Source organism: Narcine bancroftii, chromosome 2, assembly GCF_036971445.1.
Source record: "Narcine bancroftii isolate sNarBan1 chromosome 2, sNarBan1.hap1, whole genome shotgun sequence".
Taxonomy (NCBI): Eukaryota; Metazoa; Chordata; class Chondrichthyes; order Torpediniformes; family Narcinidae; genus Narcine; species Narcine bancroftii.
In genome coordinates, this window is record NC_091470.1 from 244,558,872 (window position 1) to 244,573,716 (window position 14,845).

Here is a 14,845-nt window from a genome sequence, read left to right on the forward strand (position 1 = left end):
GGAGCTGGGAGTGCTGCTTCTGTCAGTTCCTCTGGGGTAGGATGAAGTGCTGTTCTTACATGGTGGAGTGAAGGTGGCTGGATAAGGAGGGCTTCAGCTAGGGCTCAGCAGCTGAAGGCACTGACAGCTTCTGGGAATTGAAAGCAGAGGCCTATAGGAGTTTGATGGAGAGTAGGCACATGGGTGAGCGCTTGGCATCTGCAGGCCCTCTGTTCCTGGACATAATATGGGACCATAAGGAATGAACAGTGATATTGGAGGCAGTTACATCAGAGGATCCTTGGCCACTGTGTCCCTAAAAGAACTTACTTTTTTTAAAATCTTTTTTTTTGTTTGCAAGGTGGTGCTGTAGTATGGTGACTCTTTGCTGGCCTGTGAATGGGACCCAACAGAAAGCTTTTAACTGAATTTTGGTACATGAGACAATAGAACATAAAGCAGTATAGCACAGAAAGGTGTCTGTGCCAAACACAATGCCCAAACACCCATGGTCACAAGTCTCCAGCCCAACTAACACCACTCCACTGTCATCCTTTATCATCTAAGGGCCAACTAATTCCATATCCAAACTGCACAGAACAATATTTTTTTTAAACTTTTGCTTCCTGAAAAAAATTAGGGGTTATGATAGACAACTTAAAGCTGAACTCAAAGATTATTTCAAATTTGCTGTATCACAAAGGAAGTTGGAGAATCATTAAATTAACTTTCATGAAAGTTACCTCTGAGTTCCTGATCCAAACTATCAGGTTGATTGCACAACAAATGTGAGGAGCTCAGGGTTGGTCTCGGTCACCAATTTTATAACCAAAGTAGATCTTATAGGCTTTCTTAATAAATGCAGTCATGCTGTGTCTTTGAGCCTTAAACATATACTTGCTATAAATGTAATAGAATGTATTGCAGCTATTGCAACATTGACGAGACATATCTGCAGTATTGAATCTTTCTGAAGACAATAAATCTTATTTTTAAATGAACTCACTATGCTAGTGCCTGAAGAACATATGCATCAACATGTGTTTAATCTATATCAGTGTAATGCACAGTATCTGTTTATATGAGCTGGTTTTATAGCCTATCTGCATCTATCCTGTCTAAGCATGCCCAGGCCTAAGACAACATTTGCATACCACATACACTAAGTGCATGCCCTGCATGCTTGGACTGACCAAAACAGCTTGCTTTGTGGGCAAAATACTAGTAGATTTAAAATATGACAGGATGTAACAAAAATAGCCTAAATCTAAAAAACAGTATGTGATAGGAAAATTTTAAGGTGATTTTCATGATCACCAGGCCAACATCCATAAAGTAAACCCAAAAGTGTCCAGGAAGAAAAATCTTTGTTATCTAGTGCTACTAATTCACTGTCCATCTCCTGCATCTGCACCTTCTGGATCACCGTTACATGAAAGATATTGTTGTAGGGGGGGGGGCGTGACAAGATGGCGTGGAGAGCAGACGTGTAGTTCCACCTTTCCCCAGTTATACTTCAAAATACCCAATTTTAAAATTTGTAAAAGTGATTAAAAATATTATTTCTAGATTTTGGAACAGTGGAGGATTAATATGGCTACAAACATGAAGAAATCAAAAACTCAACTACAAAAGAAATTACCTTATAAAAGTGTTTAAGAATTGAGGCCTACCTACAAGTTGAAGCCATGTAGTCGCTGACTGGAGTTCCCAAGCCTCTGCTCGGATGAGTATTACACCAGCGCTAATCATGCATCCGCAAGATGGCGCCGGTTCTGTGATGAGCTCAGCCGGCCCTGACTCGCGCCCCTGTTAATCTGGGCATGAGGGTGGATCAGCCAAGCGGGGACAGACTCGTGAGCCCGCAGTCATACCTGGTGTTCTAGGGGCACACAGTGTAGCGTTGGAAGACGCAGCTGCACTTTCAGTGACTCTTCCGGGAATGCACAGTGCGTCGTGAGTCCAAGAACTATTAGAAAAGCTGTGGGGAGCCCGAAAGATGGCGGGCTGACGAGGTAGGCACCTTGTCGACGGGTATCCAGACCCACAGCCGCATGGGAAGAGGAACCACTGTATCAGAAGAGGAAGAGAATATAGCATTACTGGAAATAACACAGGAAGAATATATGGGGACTGGGACCAGAGAAGGTAGGCCTCAAGGGGCAGTGATGGGACCTGGACTGGATTCTGTGTTTACAATATTTGAAGGGATTGCTCATCAAATGGAAAACATGTTATTGCAGATGTCTACTCAGATAAACCAAGGATTTATGGAAGTGAAAACTAAAATGAACAGTTGGTGTGAAGAGATTACCTCTATGAAGAAAGATATGACTGTAGTTAAAAGTGATGTTAGTAGATGTATAAAAACAGTAGACACTGTAAAGGATAATTTTAAAAAGATTGAAGAAGCCTTTTTTGAATGTAAGAACCAAGTGGAGCGTAATAGAGAAAAAATGGAAAAAAGTGGAGGACTCTTTTGTGGATTGGGGGATTCAGAAGAAGGAATTATTGAAGAAGATTGATTCATTAGAAAATCAAAGTCGAAGAAATAATGTAAAAATAGTAGGTCTTCCAGAAGATATGGTATCTGGTAAAGTTTTTTAAGAAATGGATTTTTTTCCGGATGGTTTGGAGTTAGATCGGGCTCATAGAGCACTGAGGGAAAAAAACGTTTCCAGGTCAACCACCACAAGCCATTTTGATTGAAATATCAGGATCGAGAAATGATACTGCAAATTGCGGAGCAGAAGGCACAGCAAAATCAGACTCCAATGATGGCTCAAAATAACAGAGTGTTTTTCTATGCTGATCTGAGTCAAGAAATTATTAGAAGGCGCCGAGAAGTATTGAGGTGAAAGGGATATAAATTTGCTTTTCGTTATCCAGCTGTATTGAAAGTTTTTTATGGGAATTTTCATCCCAATTTTTTGAAAATGATCATGATGCATTAATTTTTGCTAATTAATTGCCAGATTCACTAGGAAATGGGCGGCCGTCATCATTGTTACCTAAAAGGATGGTAAATGGAAACAGAAATGGGAAGAATGGGAAATAAGGAAAGAATGGAAAGAATTAAATTCTTGACGCCTTCTAATAATTTCTTGACTTAGATCAGCATAGAAAAACACTCTGTTATTTTGGACCTTAGAGAATGAAGAAATGTCTAATTTGAACTTTGCAACTTTTAATGTCCAGAATTTGAATAATCCAATTAAGCGCAAATGAGTTTTGGCTTATATAAAGTTGATATTGCTTTTTTGCAAGAAACAAATTTGACCGAAAAAGAACATTTGAAATTGAAGAGAGAGTGGGTTGGTCATGTGTTTTCTTCTTCTTTTAATTCTAAGGCGAGGGGTGAAGCAATTTTAATTCATAAGAAATTACCGTTTGAATTGGAATCATTTGAAGGAAATGCTAGGAGGGTTTGGATGGTGAACTGTAAAATTTTTGCTGAATCATGGACTTTGTTAAATATTTACGCACCTAATGTAGATGATGAACGGTTCATGTCAGAGGCTTTTTTATTGTTAAATCGGGCTAATGATAATATTTTGGTTGGGGAGATTTTAACTGTGTTTTGGACCCTTTATTGTGGATAGATCTCCGAAAAGTATAAGAAAATCAAAAGTGCCAATACAAATTGGAGCTTTGATGAAAGATTTAAATTTGGTTGATGTTTGGAGGAGAGTAAACATTACAGAGAAAGACTTTTCATTCATTTCGACATGATTCATTTTCTAGAATAGATTTCTTTTTGGTTTTGGCACACTTGCAAGGTAGAGTACGACAGGCTGAATATAAAAGACGGGTTATATCAGATCATTCCATGTTATTTTTCTCCTGTGTAAGTCCAGAAGTGATACAATTGTCTTATAGATGGAGGTTTAATACAATGCTACTGAGAAAACCAGAGTTTATTACTTTGTTTTTGGCTGAGAATGTTAATTCAGTATGTAGTAATTTTGTACTGTGAGACGCTTTGAAAGCATATTTGCAAGGGCAAATTATTAGTTATACTACGTAAGTTAAAAAACAATATGTGGCAGAAAGTCTAACACTGGAGAAACAAATTACTGAGTTGGAAAAGGAACTATCGAAAAATGTTGCAGAAGATAAAAAAAATCTGCTTTAACGAAGTTGAAATTTTGTTATAATTACAAATTTATCAGTACGAATGTTTACTTTACCGATCTAAGCAACGTTATTATGAATTGGGTGAGAGAGCTCACAAGGTATTAGCATGGCAATTAAAAACGGAACAGACATCACAAACTATTAATGCTGTTAAAAAGAATTCAATAGTTACCTATAAACCTCAGGAAATTAATGATCAGTTTTATTCATTTTACCAAAAATTATATACTTCTGAGGGAAAGCAGGATGTTGGTTCTGTTGAATCTTATTTATCTACATTAAAATTACCTGTTTTGGGGGAAGAGGAAGTTAAGGAATTGGAAGCTCAATTTACGGATTTTGAGATTAAAGAAGCTATACAGGAGATGCCGAATGGGAAGTCGCCAGGGGATTATAGATTTTCGGCTGAATTTATAAGGTATTTTATGAAGATTTATCCTCTGTATTTGGAGACGGATTGCAGCAAATAACTGAGTATCAGTTGTTACCAGAATCTTGTTTGAGTGCTATAATTACAATGATTCCAAAGAAAGATATGGACCCATTGAAAGTATCTTCATATAGGCCTATTTCTTTATTAAATGTAGATTATAAAATTATAGCCAAAGTATTAGCGAATAGACTCGCTAAATATTTACCTCAGTTGATACATATAGATCAAACAGCCTTTATTAAAAATGGAAATGCGTCAGATAATATCCTTAGATTGATAACATTGGTGAATGGATCAAGACAGCAACCCAACCACCCAATGGTGGTTGCACTGGATACGGAAAAAGCTTTTGATAGGGTTGAGTGGAATTTTCTATTTAAGGTCTTAGAGAAGTTTAACTTTGGCCCTTATTTTATTGGTTGGGTTAAAGCTCTATATACAAATCCAATTGCTAGGGTGGTGACAAATGGTCAAATTTCTTTACCATTTAAATTGATGCGATTGACTCGGCAAGGTTGTCCATTATCACCAGCCTTGTTTGCATTGGCTGTCAAACCGTTAGCTCAGACAATACGACAGAATGTTAAGATTAAAGGGATGAAAAGAGCAGTCTTTGAAATATTTACAAGAGTGTTTGTTGAAATTCGGAGAGCTATCTGGATATAAAGTAAATTGGGATAAGAGTGAAATATTGCCAGTTGGGGAAGGAGATTATTCAGAATATTAAAATATTATAAAATTAACATGGTCAGATAGAATTAAATATTTAGGAGAAATAGTAAATGCAGATTATCAATCTTTATATAAATTCAATTATGTTCTTTTATTAAAAAGGATTAAAATGGATTTTATTAAATGGAAAGATTTACTGTTAACATTAATTGGTCGAGTAAATTGCATTAAAATGAATATTTTTCCTCGAATCTAATATCTGTTTCAGTCGATACCATGTTTACTCCCAAAGGGTTTTTTTCAGGATTTGAATAGAGTGGAGTTTTTACGGAAGGGAAAATTAGCACAAGTAGCCTTACATAAACTTACATGGAAATATGCATTAGGTGGATTATGAAGCAGCTCAGTTGTAATTTGTTAGTAGATTGATGGAGCCTTCGAGTTGGGCAAAGGTGGAAAATGGCTTGTATTTCTGAAGTTGAGGTTCATCAGATTATATTTAAATGGAATGTTAACTTATTACAGGATGTAATATGCCATTATTAAAATATTTGTTAAGGATATGGGTTAAAAGAAATATGGTTTTAGGATCAAAGGGTAGCATATCAATTCAAACCCAGTTATATCATAATCAGCTTATTCCTTTTTCAATGTTCAATAATCATTAAAGAGATGGAGTTCTAAGGGTATAAAGATAGTTCAGGACTGTTTTGAAGAAGACCAGTTTCTTTCTTTTAATCTATTGAGGGAGAAATTTGATGTATCTGTAAATTTGTGTATTATCAACTTAGAGCTTTGATAAAAAATAATTATGGTAAAGAACTGAATTTACCTATGTTGACAAAATTTGAATCTTTGATTTCCTCTATACCATAGAAAGGTTATATTTCGGCAATGTATCAATTGTTACAGGAAAGTATGGATAAATGGGAATGGGAGAAATCTAGGACTAAATGGGAAAGTGATTTAGCTTATATTTTTCCTGAAGATAATTGGGAGGTCATGTGTCATGATAGTGTAACAAAAGTTACAAATGTGCGATATGGAATAGTTAATTATAATTTTCTACATCAGTTATATTTGACTCCAGAGAAATTGAAAAAATATGGGTTTAGTAATTCGGACTCTTGTTTTATGTACTGGAACTTTTTTACATGCCGTTTGGTCTTGTGTTAAAGTACAACCATTTTGGGAAGGAATTAGGCTGGTTTTTGAAAAATTATTTAAAATTAAATTACCATTAGACCCATTGATTTTTTTTATTGGGCTATAAGGTTTCTTTGAAGGGAGTGGGGTTGGATATATTTCAAAGTGCATTTATACATAGCTTTGTAGTGTCTGTAGCACAAAAATGTGTAGCTAGCACTTAGAAAGATAATGTGGAGATTAATATAGCACGCTGGCATAATGAATTGAGAACTTGTATTATTATGGAAAAATTAAATGTAACTTGCATGATAATTATTCTTTTTTTGTTAAAATTTGGTCTCCTTATTTGGAATATATGAATTTAGAAATGCTTTGAAATACATATTCTACGTTTTATTTTTATATTTGGCTCCCCTTAAGGGGGCTGGCTGAAGGGGTGGGAGGGTGGTCGGGGTTTTTGTTTTTTTTTATCTACAAAATTTTTTTTTCTGTTATGTTTGATTGTAAGTTGTTTAAATTATTTTCAATAAAGTTTTTTTAAAAAAGAGATATTGTTGTAATTACAGTGCCATTCACCCCCCAGCTGAATTTCATACATCTCAAAATTTTGTTTAAATATCAATTTAATTCAATCCACCACCCCCACAACTCCACCAACTGCTCCATGAACATTAACAACAGCAGCAGATGGATCATCCTCAATTTTCTGATTCAATTGCTGATTTCAACCATTTTTCTTACTACTCCCATTCGCAGCACCATTACAGTTCGGAGATCCATTAGGCTTGGATTTCTGTAATTCAGAACTCTGAGACTTATTAGGCAGAGAATTGGCAAACGACAAAGCATCAATTTCATCGTCAAAGAATTCAACTTGTGAATCCCCAGAAAAAACTATCAACGCAGCAGGGTCTCTAAAAGCAAATCGATAACCCTTTTTCCACAACACTGCTTTCGCTGAATTAAATTATTTCCGATGATGCATCACATCTTGACTTAAATATGGATCTTTAAAAAAACTCTTGTGTCCCTGGACTAGCATAGGACCTTGATTCTGCTGGCTTTCTGAATTGCCAATCGCAAAATTAATTCATGGTCTTAATATCTTAAACAACGAAAAAGAACTGCCCATAGAGGTTGATTTGGGAAGGGTTTTATTTGCAATGCTCTATGCGCTCTATCCAATTCCAACCCCTCAGGAAAAGCATCCTTTCCTAACATTTAAGGTATCCATCTCCGAAAAAATGTCACTGGATATGAAACTTCAATATCCTCCGGTAAACCTACTATTTTAACATTATTATGTCTACTCTGATTTTCCAATGAATCAATCTTTTGCATAAATTCATGCTTCTTCCCCTTCCAATCTGTTAAACAATGTTTTAAATAGTCTATCTGCTCTGTATATCGATCAACAGTATCAGTACAATCACGAAATGCTCGTTTGATATCCTTAAATTCCGTCTGAACCACATCCACTTCTCTGAAACATTTAACCACATCTTGCTTAATCAATGCCACTTCACCCCTTCATTCTGCAAATTGTAGCTTATTTTCTTGAAAACCTTGAGCAACTTGAAGAGTCATATTGTCCACACTTCTCATAAAATCTTCTGAAACAGAAATTGTAGTGTTTTCTTCCACCTGCACTATTTTAAATGTCTGTAACATTGGAGACTTACTTCTAGATATTTTAGAAAGTTTCTGAAGCATTTGAAGCCTACCTTTAATAAATTTAGTAACCTTCAGTATTAAATCAAAATTTACATCAAAGTATTCTTCCTCCTCTTCCTCTTCCTCCGTAGGATACATGGACATCATTGCCGTTGCCCAGGCCTCCCAACCCTGGGTCAGCATGCCTTTCCCCACAGGCCCAACTCATTCAGGTCGCTTGGGGAGGCCTGACCCTTTTGTCAGGGCCCACTCCAATGCAGTGCATGTATGCGATCCTCACGCATGCGCGATTCTTCGCGTATGCTCAGTTCAAACTGAACATTTCCTCCGCCCGGGCTCAGCACGTTGATACCAATGACAGAAAGGAAAAGGGATAATGTCCTGAAGAAAGAATTAGGGAGTTAGGAAGGAAGCTAAAATTTAGGACTTTAAGAGTTGTAATCTCTGGATTGCTGCATGTGCCACATGCCAGTGAGGGCAGAAATAGGAAATTATGACAGATGCACGTGTGTCTGGTGCAGAGGGCCAGGTTTCAGATTCATGGATCATTGGGATCCCGTCTAAGGAAGAGATGACCGCCACAAAAAAAATGGGTTGCACCTGAATGAGATGGGGACCAATATCCTGATGAGCAGGTTTGCTAGAGCTGTTGGGAAGGGTTTGCCATGTGTGACATTGCGTAGAATGATCTGAAACGTAAAATTTATTTCCTACATAAAGGGTCTAAAATTCTTACCTTGACGACAAAATCTCAATACCGCTGCTATCTTCTTGTTGGCTCTGATGGAATCTCACGCATGCCCTGTTAGTTATTTGCAAAATCTCAGCACTCCTTCGCGGGGACTATCTGCCCAGTCTGACTGCTGTCAGCTTTGTACAGACTTTAAATGGCCTGTTACAGGAGCTGATAGTGGTTTATTTTAAAATATCCAAATAAAATTTAAGCCTTTAAATGATGATTTGTTATTAAAATATTGTAATTTGTTTTTAACAGCATCCACTGGTTAGCAATAAGTACCAAATTTACAAGGGTGGGTCATATTATACAAAGGGCATTACTCAAAACCAACATTTTAGGTGGAAATTCCTGGGGTTGTCCAATACAGAGTCATTCTATAAGGAAAACTAGTTTAGTGGGGGATGGGAGCCAGAATGAGAGGGCAGGGAATAGAGCAGAAGATACACAAATGGATGCACTGTGTAGTGAGATAATGAGAAGGAATAGGTAGTCATTTGGGAAAAATTGCAAACATAAGATTAAGGATTTAACTTCAGATACTTTAAAAACAAAATTGGAAAGGGTGATGAATATAACACTGAACGTTTTGTATTTAAATGCCTGCAGAATGAGAAATAAGGTAGATGATCTTGAGACACAACTGGAAGTTGCAGGGCATTGGGAACTCGGATGGGTGGGTAGTCGGGGCATTGGGAGCTCGGATGAGCGGGCAACTGAGGCGAGGGTTTGTGGTTGGGGCATCAAGACCTCTGATGGGCAGGCTGTTGGAGACTAAGAGAGGCAGACCTCTCATGTGGAAAATGCACAATTTTTAGGCCAAAAAATGGGGGCCAACTATTATACAGGACCAACTATTATACGAGTTTTTACAATACAACTTCAGGATGGCTTCTTAGATCAGCTTTTGGTTGAGCTGACCAAGGAAATGGCATTTCTAGATTGTGTATTCAGTAATGAACCAGAATTGATAGGGGAGGTGAAGGAAGGGAAATCCTTATGAGACAGTATCAAAATATGATAGAATTCTCCCTGCAGTTTGAGAGAGAGAAACTAAAATTTGATGTGTTAGTATTCCAGTGGAATAAAGGGGACCAGAGGTATGAGCGAGGAAAATGGACAAAGTTGATCGGCAAGGCACACGAGTCAGGAGGATAGAAGAACAGCAAATGGCTGAAGTTTGTGCAAGATATAAAGAAGTTTCAGGACAGATACATTTCCAAAAAAGAAGAAATATTTAAATGGAAAAATAGCACAACTGTGGCTGACAAGAAAATCAAAGCCCAAGTAAAAGCAAATGAAAGGGCATACATGAAAGCAAAAATAAGCATAAAGATAGAGAACTGGAAGCTTTTAAAAGCTACAGAATTCAACTAAAGTTAAAGTTCAGATTTATTGTTGGAGTACATACTTGATATCACATACTACCCTGAGATTCTTTTTCCTGCAGGCCAGACAGAATTTCTACTTATCAGTGGTGCAGAACACTGTATTCAAGAAAAGCTACAAATGCAAAAGAAAGAAATGTAAACAAACTGACCATGCAATACAGAAAATAAATATTCAACACTAAATAATGTGCAAAGTAAGAGTCCTTAAATGTATTTCTGATTGTTTGTTGTTTAGGAGTGTGATGGTGGTATAAGTTTTGTGGCACCTGTATCTCTTTCCTGATTGGAATAGTGAGAACAGAACATGTCCTGAGTAGCATGGATGCTGCCCTCCAACAGCAGCATTCCTTGTACATTTTCTTGATGGTGGGGAAAGTTTTCCCAATGATGTACTAGGCTGTGTCCACTTTTCTTTTGCAGGAATTTCCACTCAGAGCTATTGCTACCCCCATACCAGTCAGCACACTTTCCGCTACACATCTGAAGAAGTTTGCCGATGTTTTTTCATGTCATGCTAAACCTCCACAAACTCCTGAGGAAGTAGAGGTGCTGACGGGCTTTCTTCACTATGACATTAGTATGTTGGGTCCAGGAAAGGTCCTCTGAGCTAGTGACTCGCAAAAATTTAAATTAAACTAAGGAAGTCATTAGGAAGGAAAATATTAACTTTGAAAGGAAGCTAGCAAATAATATCAAAAAGGATACAAAAAACATTTTAAAGTATATTCAAGTGAAAAAGAGGTGAGGGTCAATATAAGACCAGTAGAAAATGACACTGGAGAAATTGAAATAGGAATAAAGGAGATGGCAGAGGAACAAAATAAGTAATCTCCATCAGACTTTACTGCAGGATACATCAGCAGTATACTTGCCATTCAAGGTGTAAGGGAAGAAAGTTAGGTGCAGTCATGATCAGCAGCAAGAAGGGGCTTGGGAAGCTGAAAGGTCTAAGGGCAGATAAATCTCCCGTACCAAATGGAATGCACCCTCGGGTTCTGAAAAAAATAGCTATGGAGATTGTGGAAGCACTGGTAATGATCAATAGGTTTTGGCATGGTTCTGGAGGATGGAAAAGTGCAAAGGTCCCTCCGCTATTTAAAAATGGAGGAAAGCAGCAGAAAGGAAATTGTAGACCCGTTAGCCTAATATTGGTGTCTGGGAACTTGATGGAGTCAATTATCAAAGATGAGGTTACGGAGTACCTGGAGGGATATGACAAGATATGCCAAAGTCAGCATGGTTTCGCAATGGAAAATCTTACCTGACAAACCTACTGTAATTTTTTGAGGAAACCATAAGCAGGCGAGACAAAGGACATGAAGTGGATGTTGTTTATTTGGATTTTTTAAAAGCCTTTGACAAGGTACCGCACATGAGGTTGCTTAACAAGATGAAAGCCCATAGAATTACAGGAAAGTTACTAACATTGACTGATTAGCAGGAAAAAGAGAGTGTGAGCAAAGATATCTATTCTGGTTGGCTACTGGTTACCAGTGGTTTTCCATAGGGGTTGATGTTGGGACCACTTCTTTTTTTTACATTGTATATGAGTTATTTGGATTGTGGAATAAATGGCTTTGTGACTAAGTTGGCAGATGATATAAAGATACCTAGAGGGGCAGGTAGTGATGAGGAAATTCAGAGGCTCTAGAGAGACATAGAATGGGCATAGAAGTGGTGAATGAAATACAAATGTGGGAAAATACAATGTGCTTTTATAGGAGGGGAAAAAAGGACAGATTATTATTTGGATGGGGAAATATTCAAAATTTGAAAATGCAAAGTAAATTGGGAGTCCTCATGGTGGATATCCCAAAAGATTAACCTCCAATGTGAGTTGGAGGTGAAGAAGGCTAATGCAATGTGACATACAAATCTAGAGGAATAGGATACAAGAGCAAGGATGTGATGTTGAGGCTTTATAAGGCATGAGTGAGGATGGGTCCAGTTTTGGCCTCCTTTTTTAAGATAAGATGTGCTGGCATTGGAGTGCAAACAGAGAAGATGCATAAGAATTATTCCTGGAATGTGGGGATTAGCATATGAGGAACATTTGACAGCTCTTCAAACGTACTCCTTGGAAGTAACAAGAATGAGTTCAAATTCAAATTTATTGTCAGTCTACATACATGACATTGCATAAAACCCTGAGATTCTTTTTCCTGCAGGCCAGGCATACTTTCTACTCATTGGGAGCTTAAACTGTACTCAAAAAAATGTATATATGAGAGAGAAATGTAAATAAAGAAAGAAATGCAAACAAACTACGCAAATACAGAAAAATAACATTCAGTAATAGCAAAGTAAGTCCTTAAATGAGTCTCTGATTGAGTCTTTTGTTTAGGAGTCTTGTGGTGGAGGGGTAGCAACTATTCCTGAACCTGATGGTGTGAGTCTTGTAGCAACAAGAACAGAGCACTTGGTGTGGCTCCTTGGTGATTGCTGCTGCTCTTTGAAGGCAGTGTTCCCAGTAGATTTTCTTGATGGTGGGGAGAGTTTTGCTTATGGTGTCCTGAGCTGTGTCCACTACCTTTTACAAGAGTTTCAGCTCTGTGATGCAGTCAGTCAGCACACTTTTCACTACATACCTGTAGAAGTTTGCCAAGGTTTTCAAAGTCATACCAAACTTACACAAACTCCTGAGAAAGTAGAGCGCTGACGTGCTTTCTTCACCATGACATTAATGTGTTGGGTCTAGGAAAGGACTTTTGAGATAGTGACTCATTTCACTCATCCTCTCCACCTCTGATCCCCGAATGATCACTGGATCATTTTACATTGTATATGAGAATGTGAGAGTGGGGAGTGGAGACACAGTGATCTCTCCGAAGGGTCCTACTACCAACAGCTCCTTACAGGCTGTAAATGGTTTATTAAAGGAACCAACAGTGATTTAGTTAAAATACCTGCAACTGCAGTATCTGGGACCAAAATAGCGACACCTGTTTCCTGCAGCAGCCTCACGGGGTTGCTTACTCTGGGGGAGCAGCAGACTGGCACAGTCCACCATTAACAGGGAGAATACCCTCATAGAGAAGGAGGACAGTGACCACGGTGGCGGACCTTTGAGGGTCTCTGCGGCTGAAGGTCACAATTAGCTGGTGAGCTGTTGGTGACTTGCGGGTGAGGAACCCACACAGACTGCATACTGCTGGCAATTTGAGGTTAAAGGACATATCAGGCTGCGGACTGCTGGAGACAAGCTCATAAGAACCATGTTTGAGAACTGGGATTTGAGAGGCTGCTGAGAGTAAGAATAGGTCTTGATGGGCCCTATGCACTGAAGGCTTCTTCATTGTGTGGGAGGTTTGGATCTGGGCTCGGGTTATTGATGGTTTGAATTAAATTGGAGTTGTGTGTGGCTGCAGAGGCTGTGGGAGCATTGGAGGCGAAACCACAGATACTCAGTGATGCTATGGCAGACTAAAGACAATTTTGTGTTTTATTATATTTCTATTTCATTACGTATCATGTTGAGAAAAGTATCGGGTTTGGTGGGTTCACTGAGAGTTGAGTTTAGACACAACTGTTACAATTGCACGTAACTTTTATAAACCCACAGCAAACAAACAGGAGAACGTTAAACATTGCTCGATCACTAGTTCACTTAACTGACGATACATTCACCTCAGACTTTGGTTGGACTCTGACAATAGTGAACCTATACTTCCCTCGCTCACGCACTTGAGTACACACACTTGAGTACAAGGACTCTAACGCACACCCAGTTCCCTGATCAATGGGGGTGCAGCTCCCTCTCGCAATACTGTGGCTCATCTTCAGTGTAGTGCACACCTTATCCATGATACTTCCAGCAATGTCCACAGTAGTGACCAACCATGCTTGCCTTCATTGTCCAGAGTACAAAAGTGGGATCAAAGCATTGGTGAGACCATACTTGGGGTATTGTGTGCAGTCCTGGCCACTTGAACTACACACAGTACTCCAATACCAATTGGTAATAGCAGTGGTATCTACCATGAAGAAGTGCCTTGAGAGATGGGCTATGGAAAAGATCAACTCCCATCACCCACTTCAATTTGCCCATAGACAAACACCATCATGCTGGCCTTCCACTCTGTGTTCAATCACCTGGCCACAAGAACACCTATTGTGTTCATCCCTTGCTCTGTACACTTATAACGTCATAACCAAGTTCAGCTCCAAAGCAATCTTTAAATTTTCTGACAGCACCACTAATGTTCATCAAATATCTGGAAATGATGAGTAAGAGTACAGGATGGAGATCAGGAACCAGGTTGGGTGTGCCATAACAGCAGTCATGCTTTCAACATTACCAAGAGTTAGGAACTTATTGTGGATTTTAGGAAGGAGAGGCCAAGGGACCAGACATCTGGTTGAATTGATGGGACGAAGATGGAGAGAGTTAGAACATTCAACTTCCTGGGAGTCCACATAACCACTTGCAGTTCAAACATCGAAGTAACTGTGAAGAAGGCACACTAATACCTCTGCTTTCTAAGTCAGAAGATTTGACGTCATCGAATACTCTATTAAACTTCTACAGGTGCACTGTGAAAAGTATACTGACTGGTTGCATCACAGCCTCCTTTGATAATTCGAGTACCCAGAAACACGGAAGGCAGCAGAGGGTTACAAATGTATTTAGGTCCATCACAGGCTCTGACCTTCCATCCATTGCAGACACCTATG

General features: G+C 38.5%; 1 protein-coding gene across 22 annotated transcripts in view; it reads left to right on the forward strand.

Annotated features, from left to right (window-relative positions):
- Positions 1 to 14,845, forward strand: part of sugct (succinyl-CoA:glutarate-CoA transferase) — a 544,214-nt gene that overhangs the window by 322,973 nt on the left and 206,396 nt on the right. The window contains exon 14 of one of the 22 annotated variants that reach the window (XM_069920682.1): positions 10,231 to 10,365. The exons of the other annotated variants lie outside the window; for them this stretch is intronic. Coding sequence (XP_069776783.1) covers positions 10,231 to 10,353 — 123 coding nt within the window. The 3' untranslated portion in view covers positions 10,354 to 10,365. The remainder of the gene's footprint in view (positions 1 to 10,230; positions 10,366 to 14,845) is intronic. 22 annotated transcript variants of the gene reach the window in all.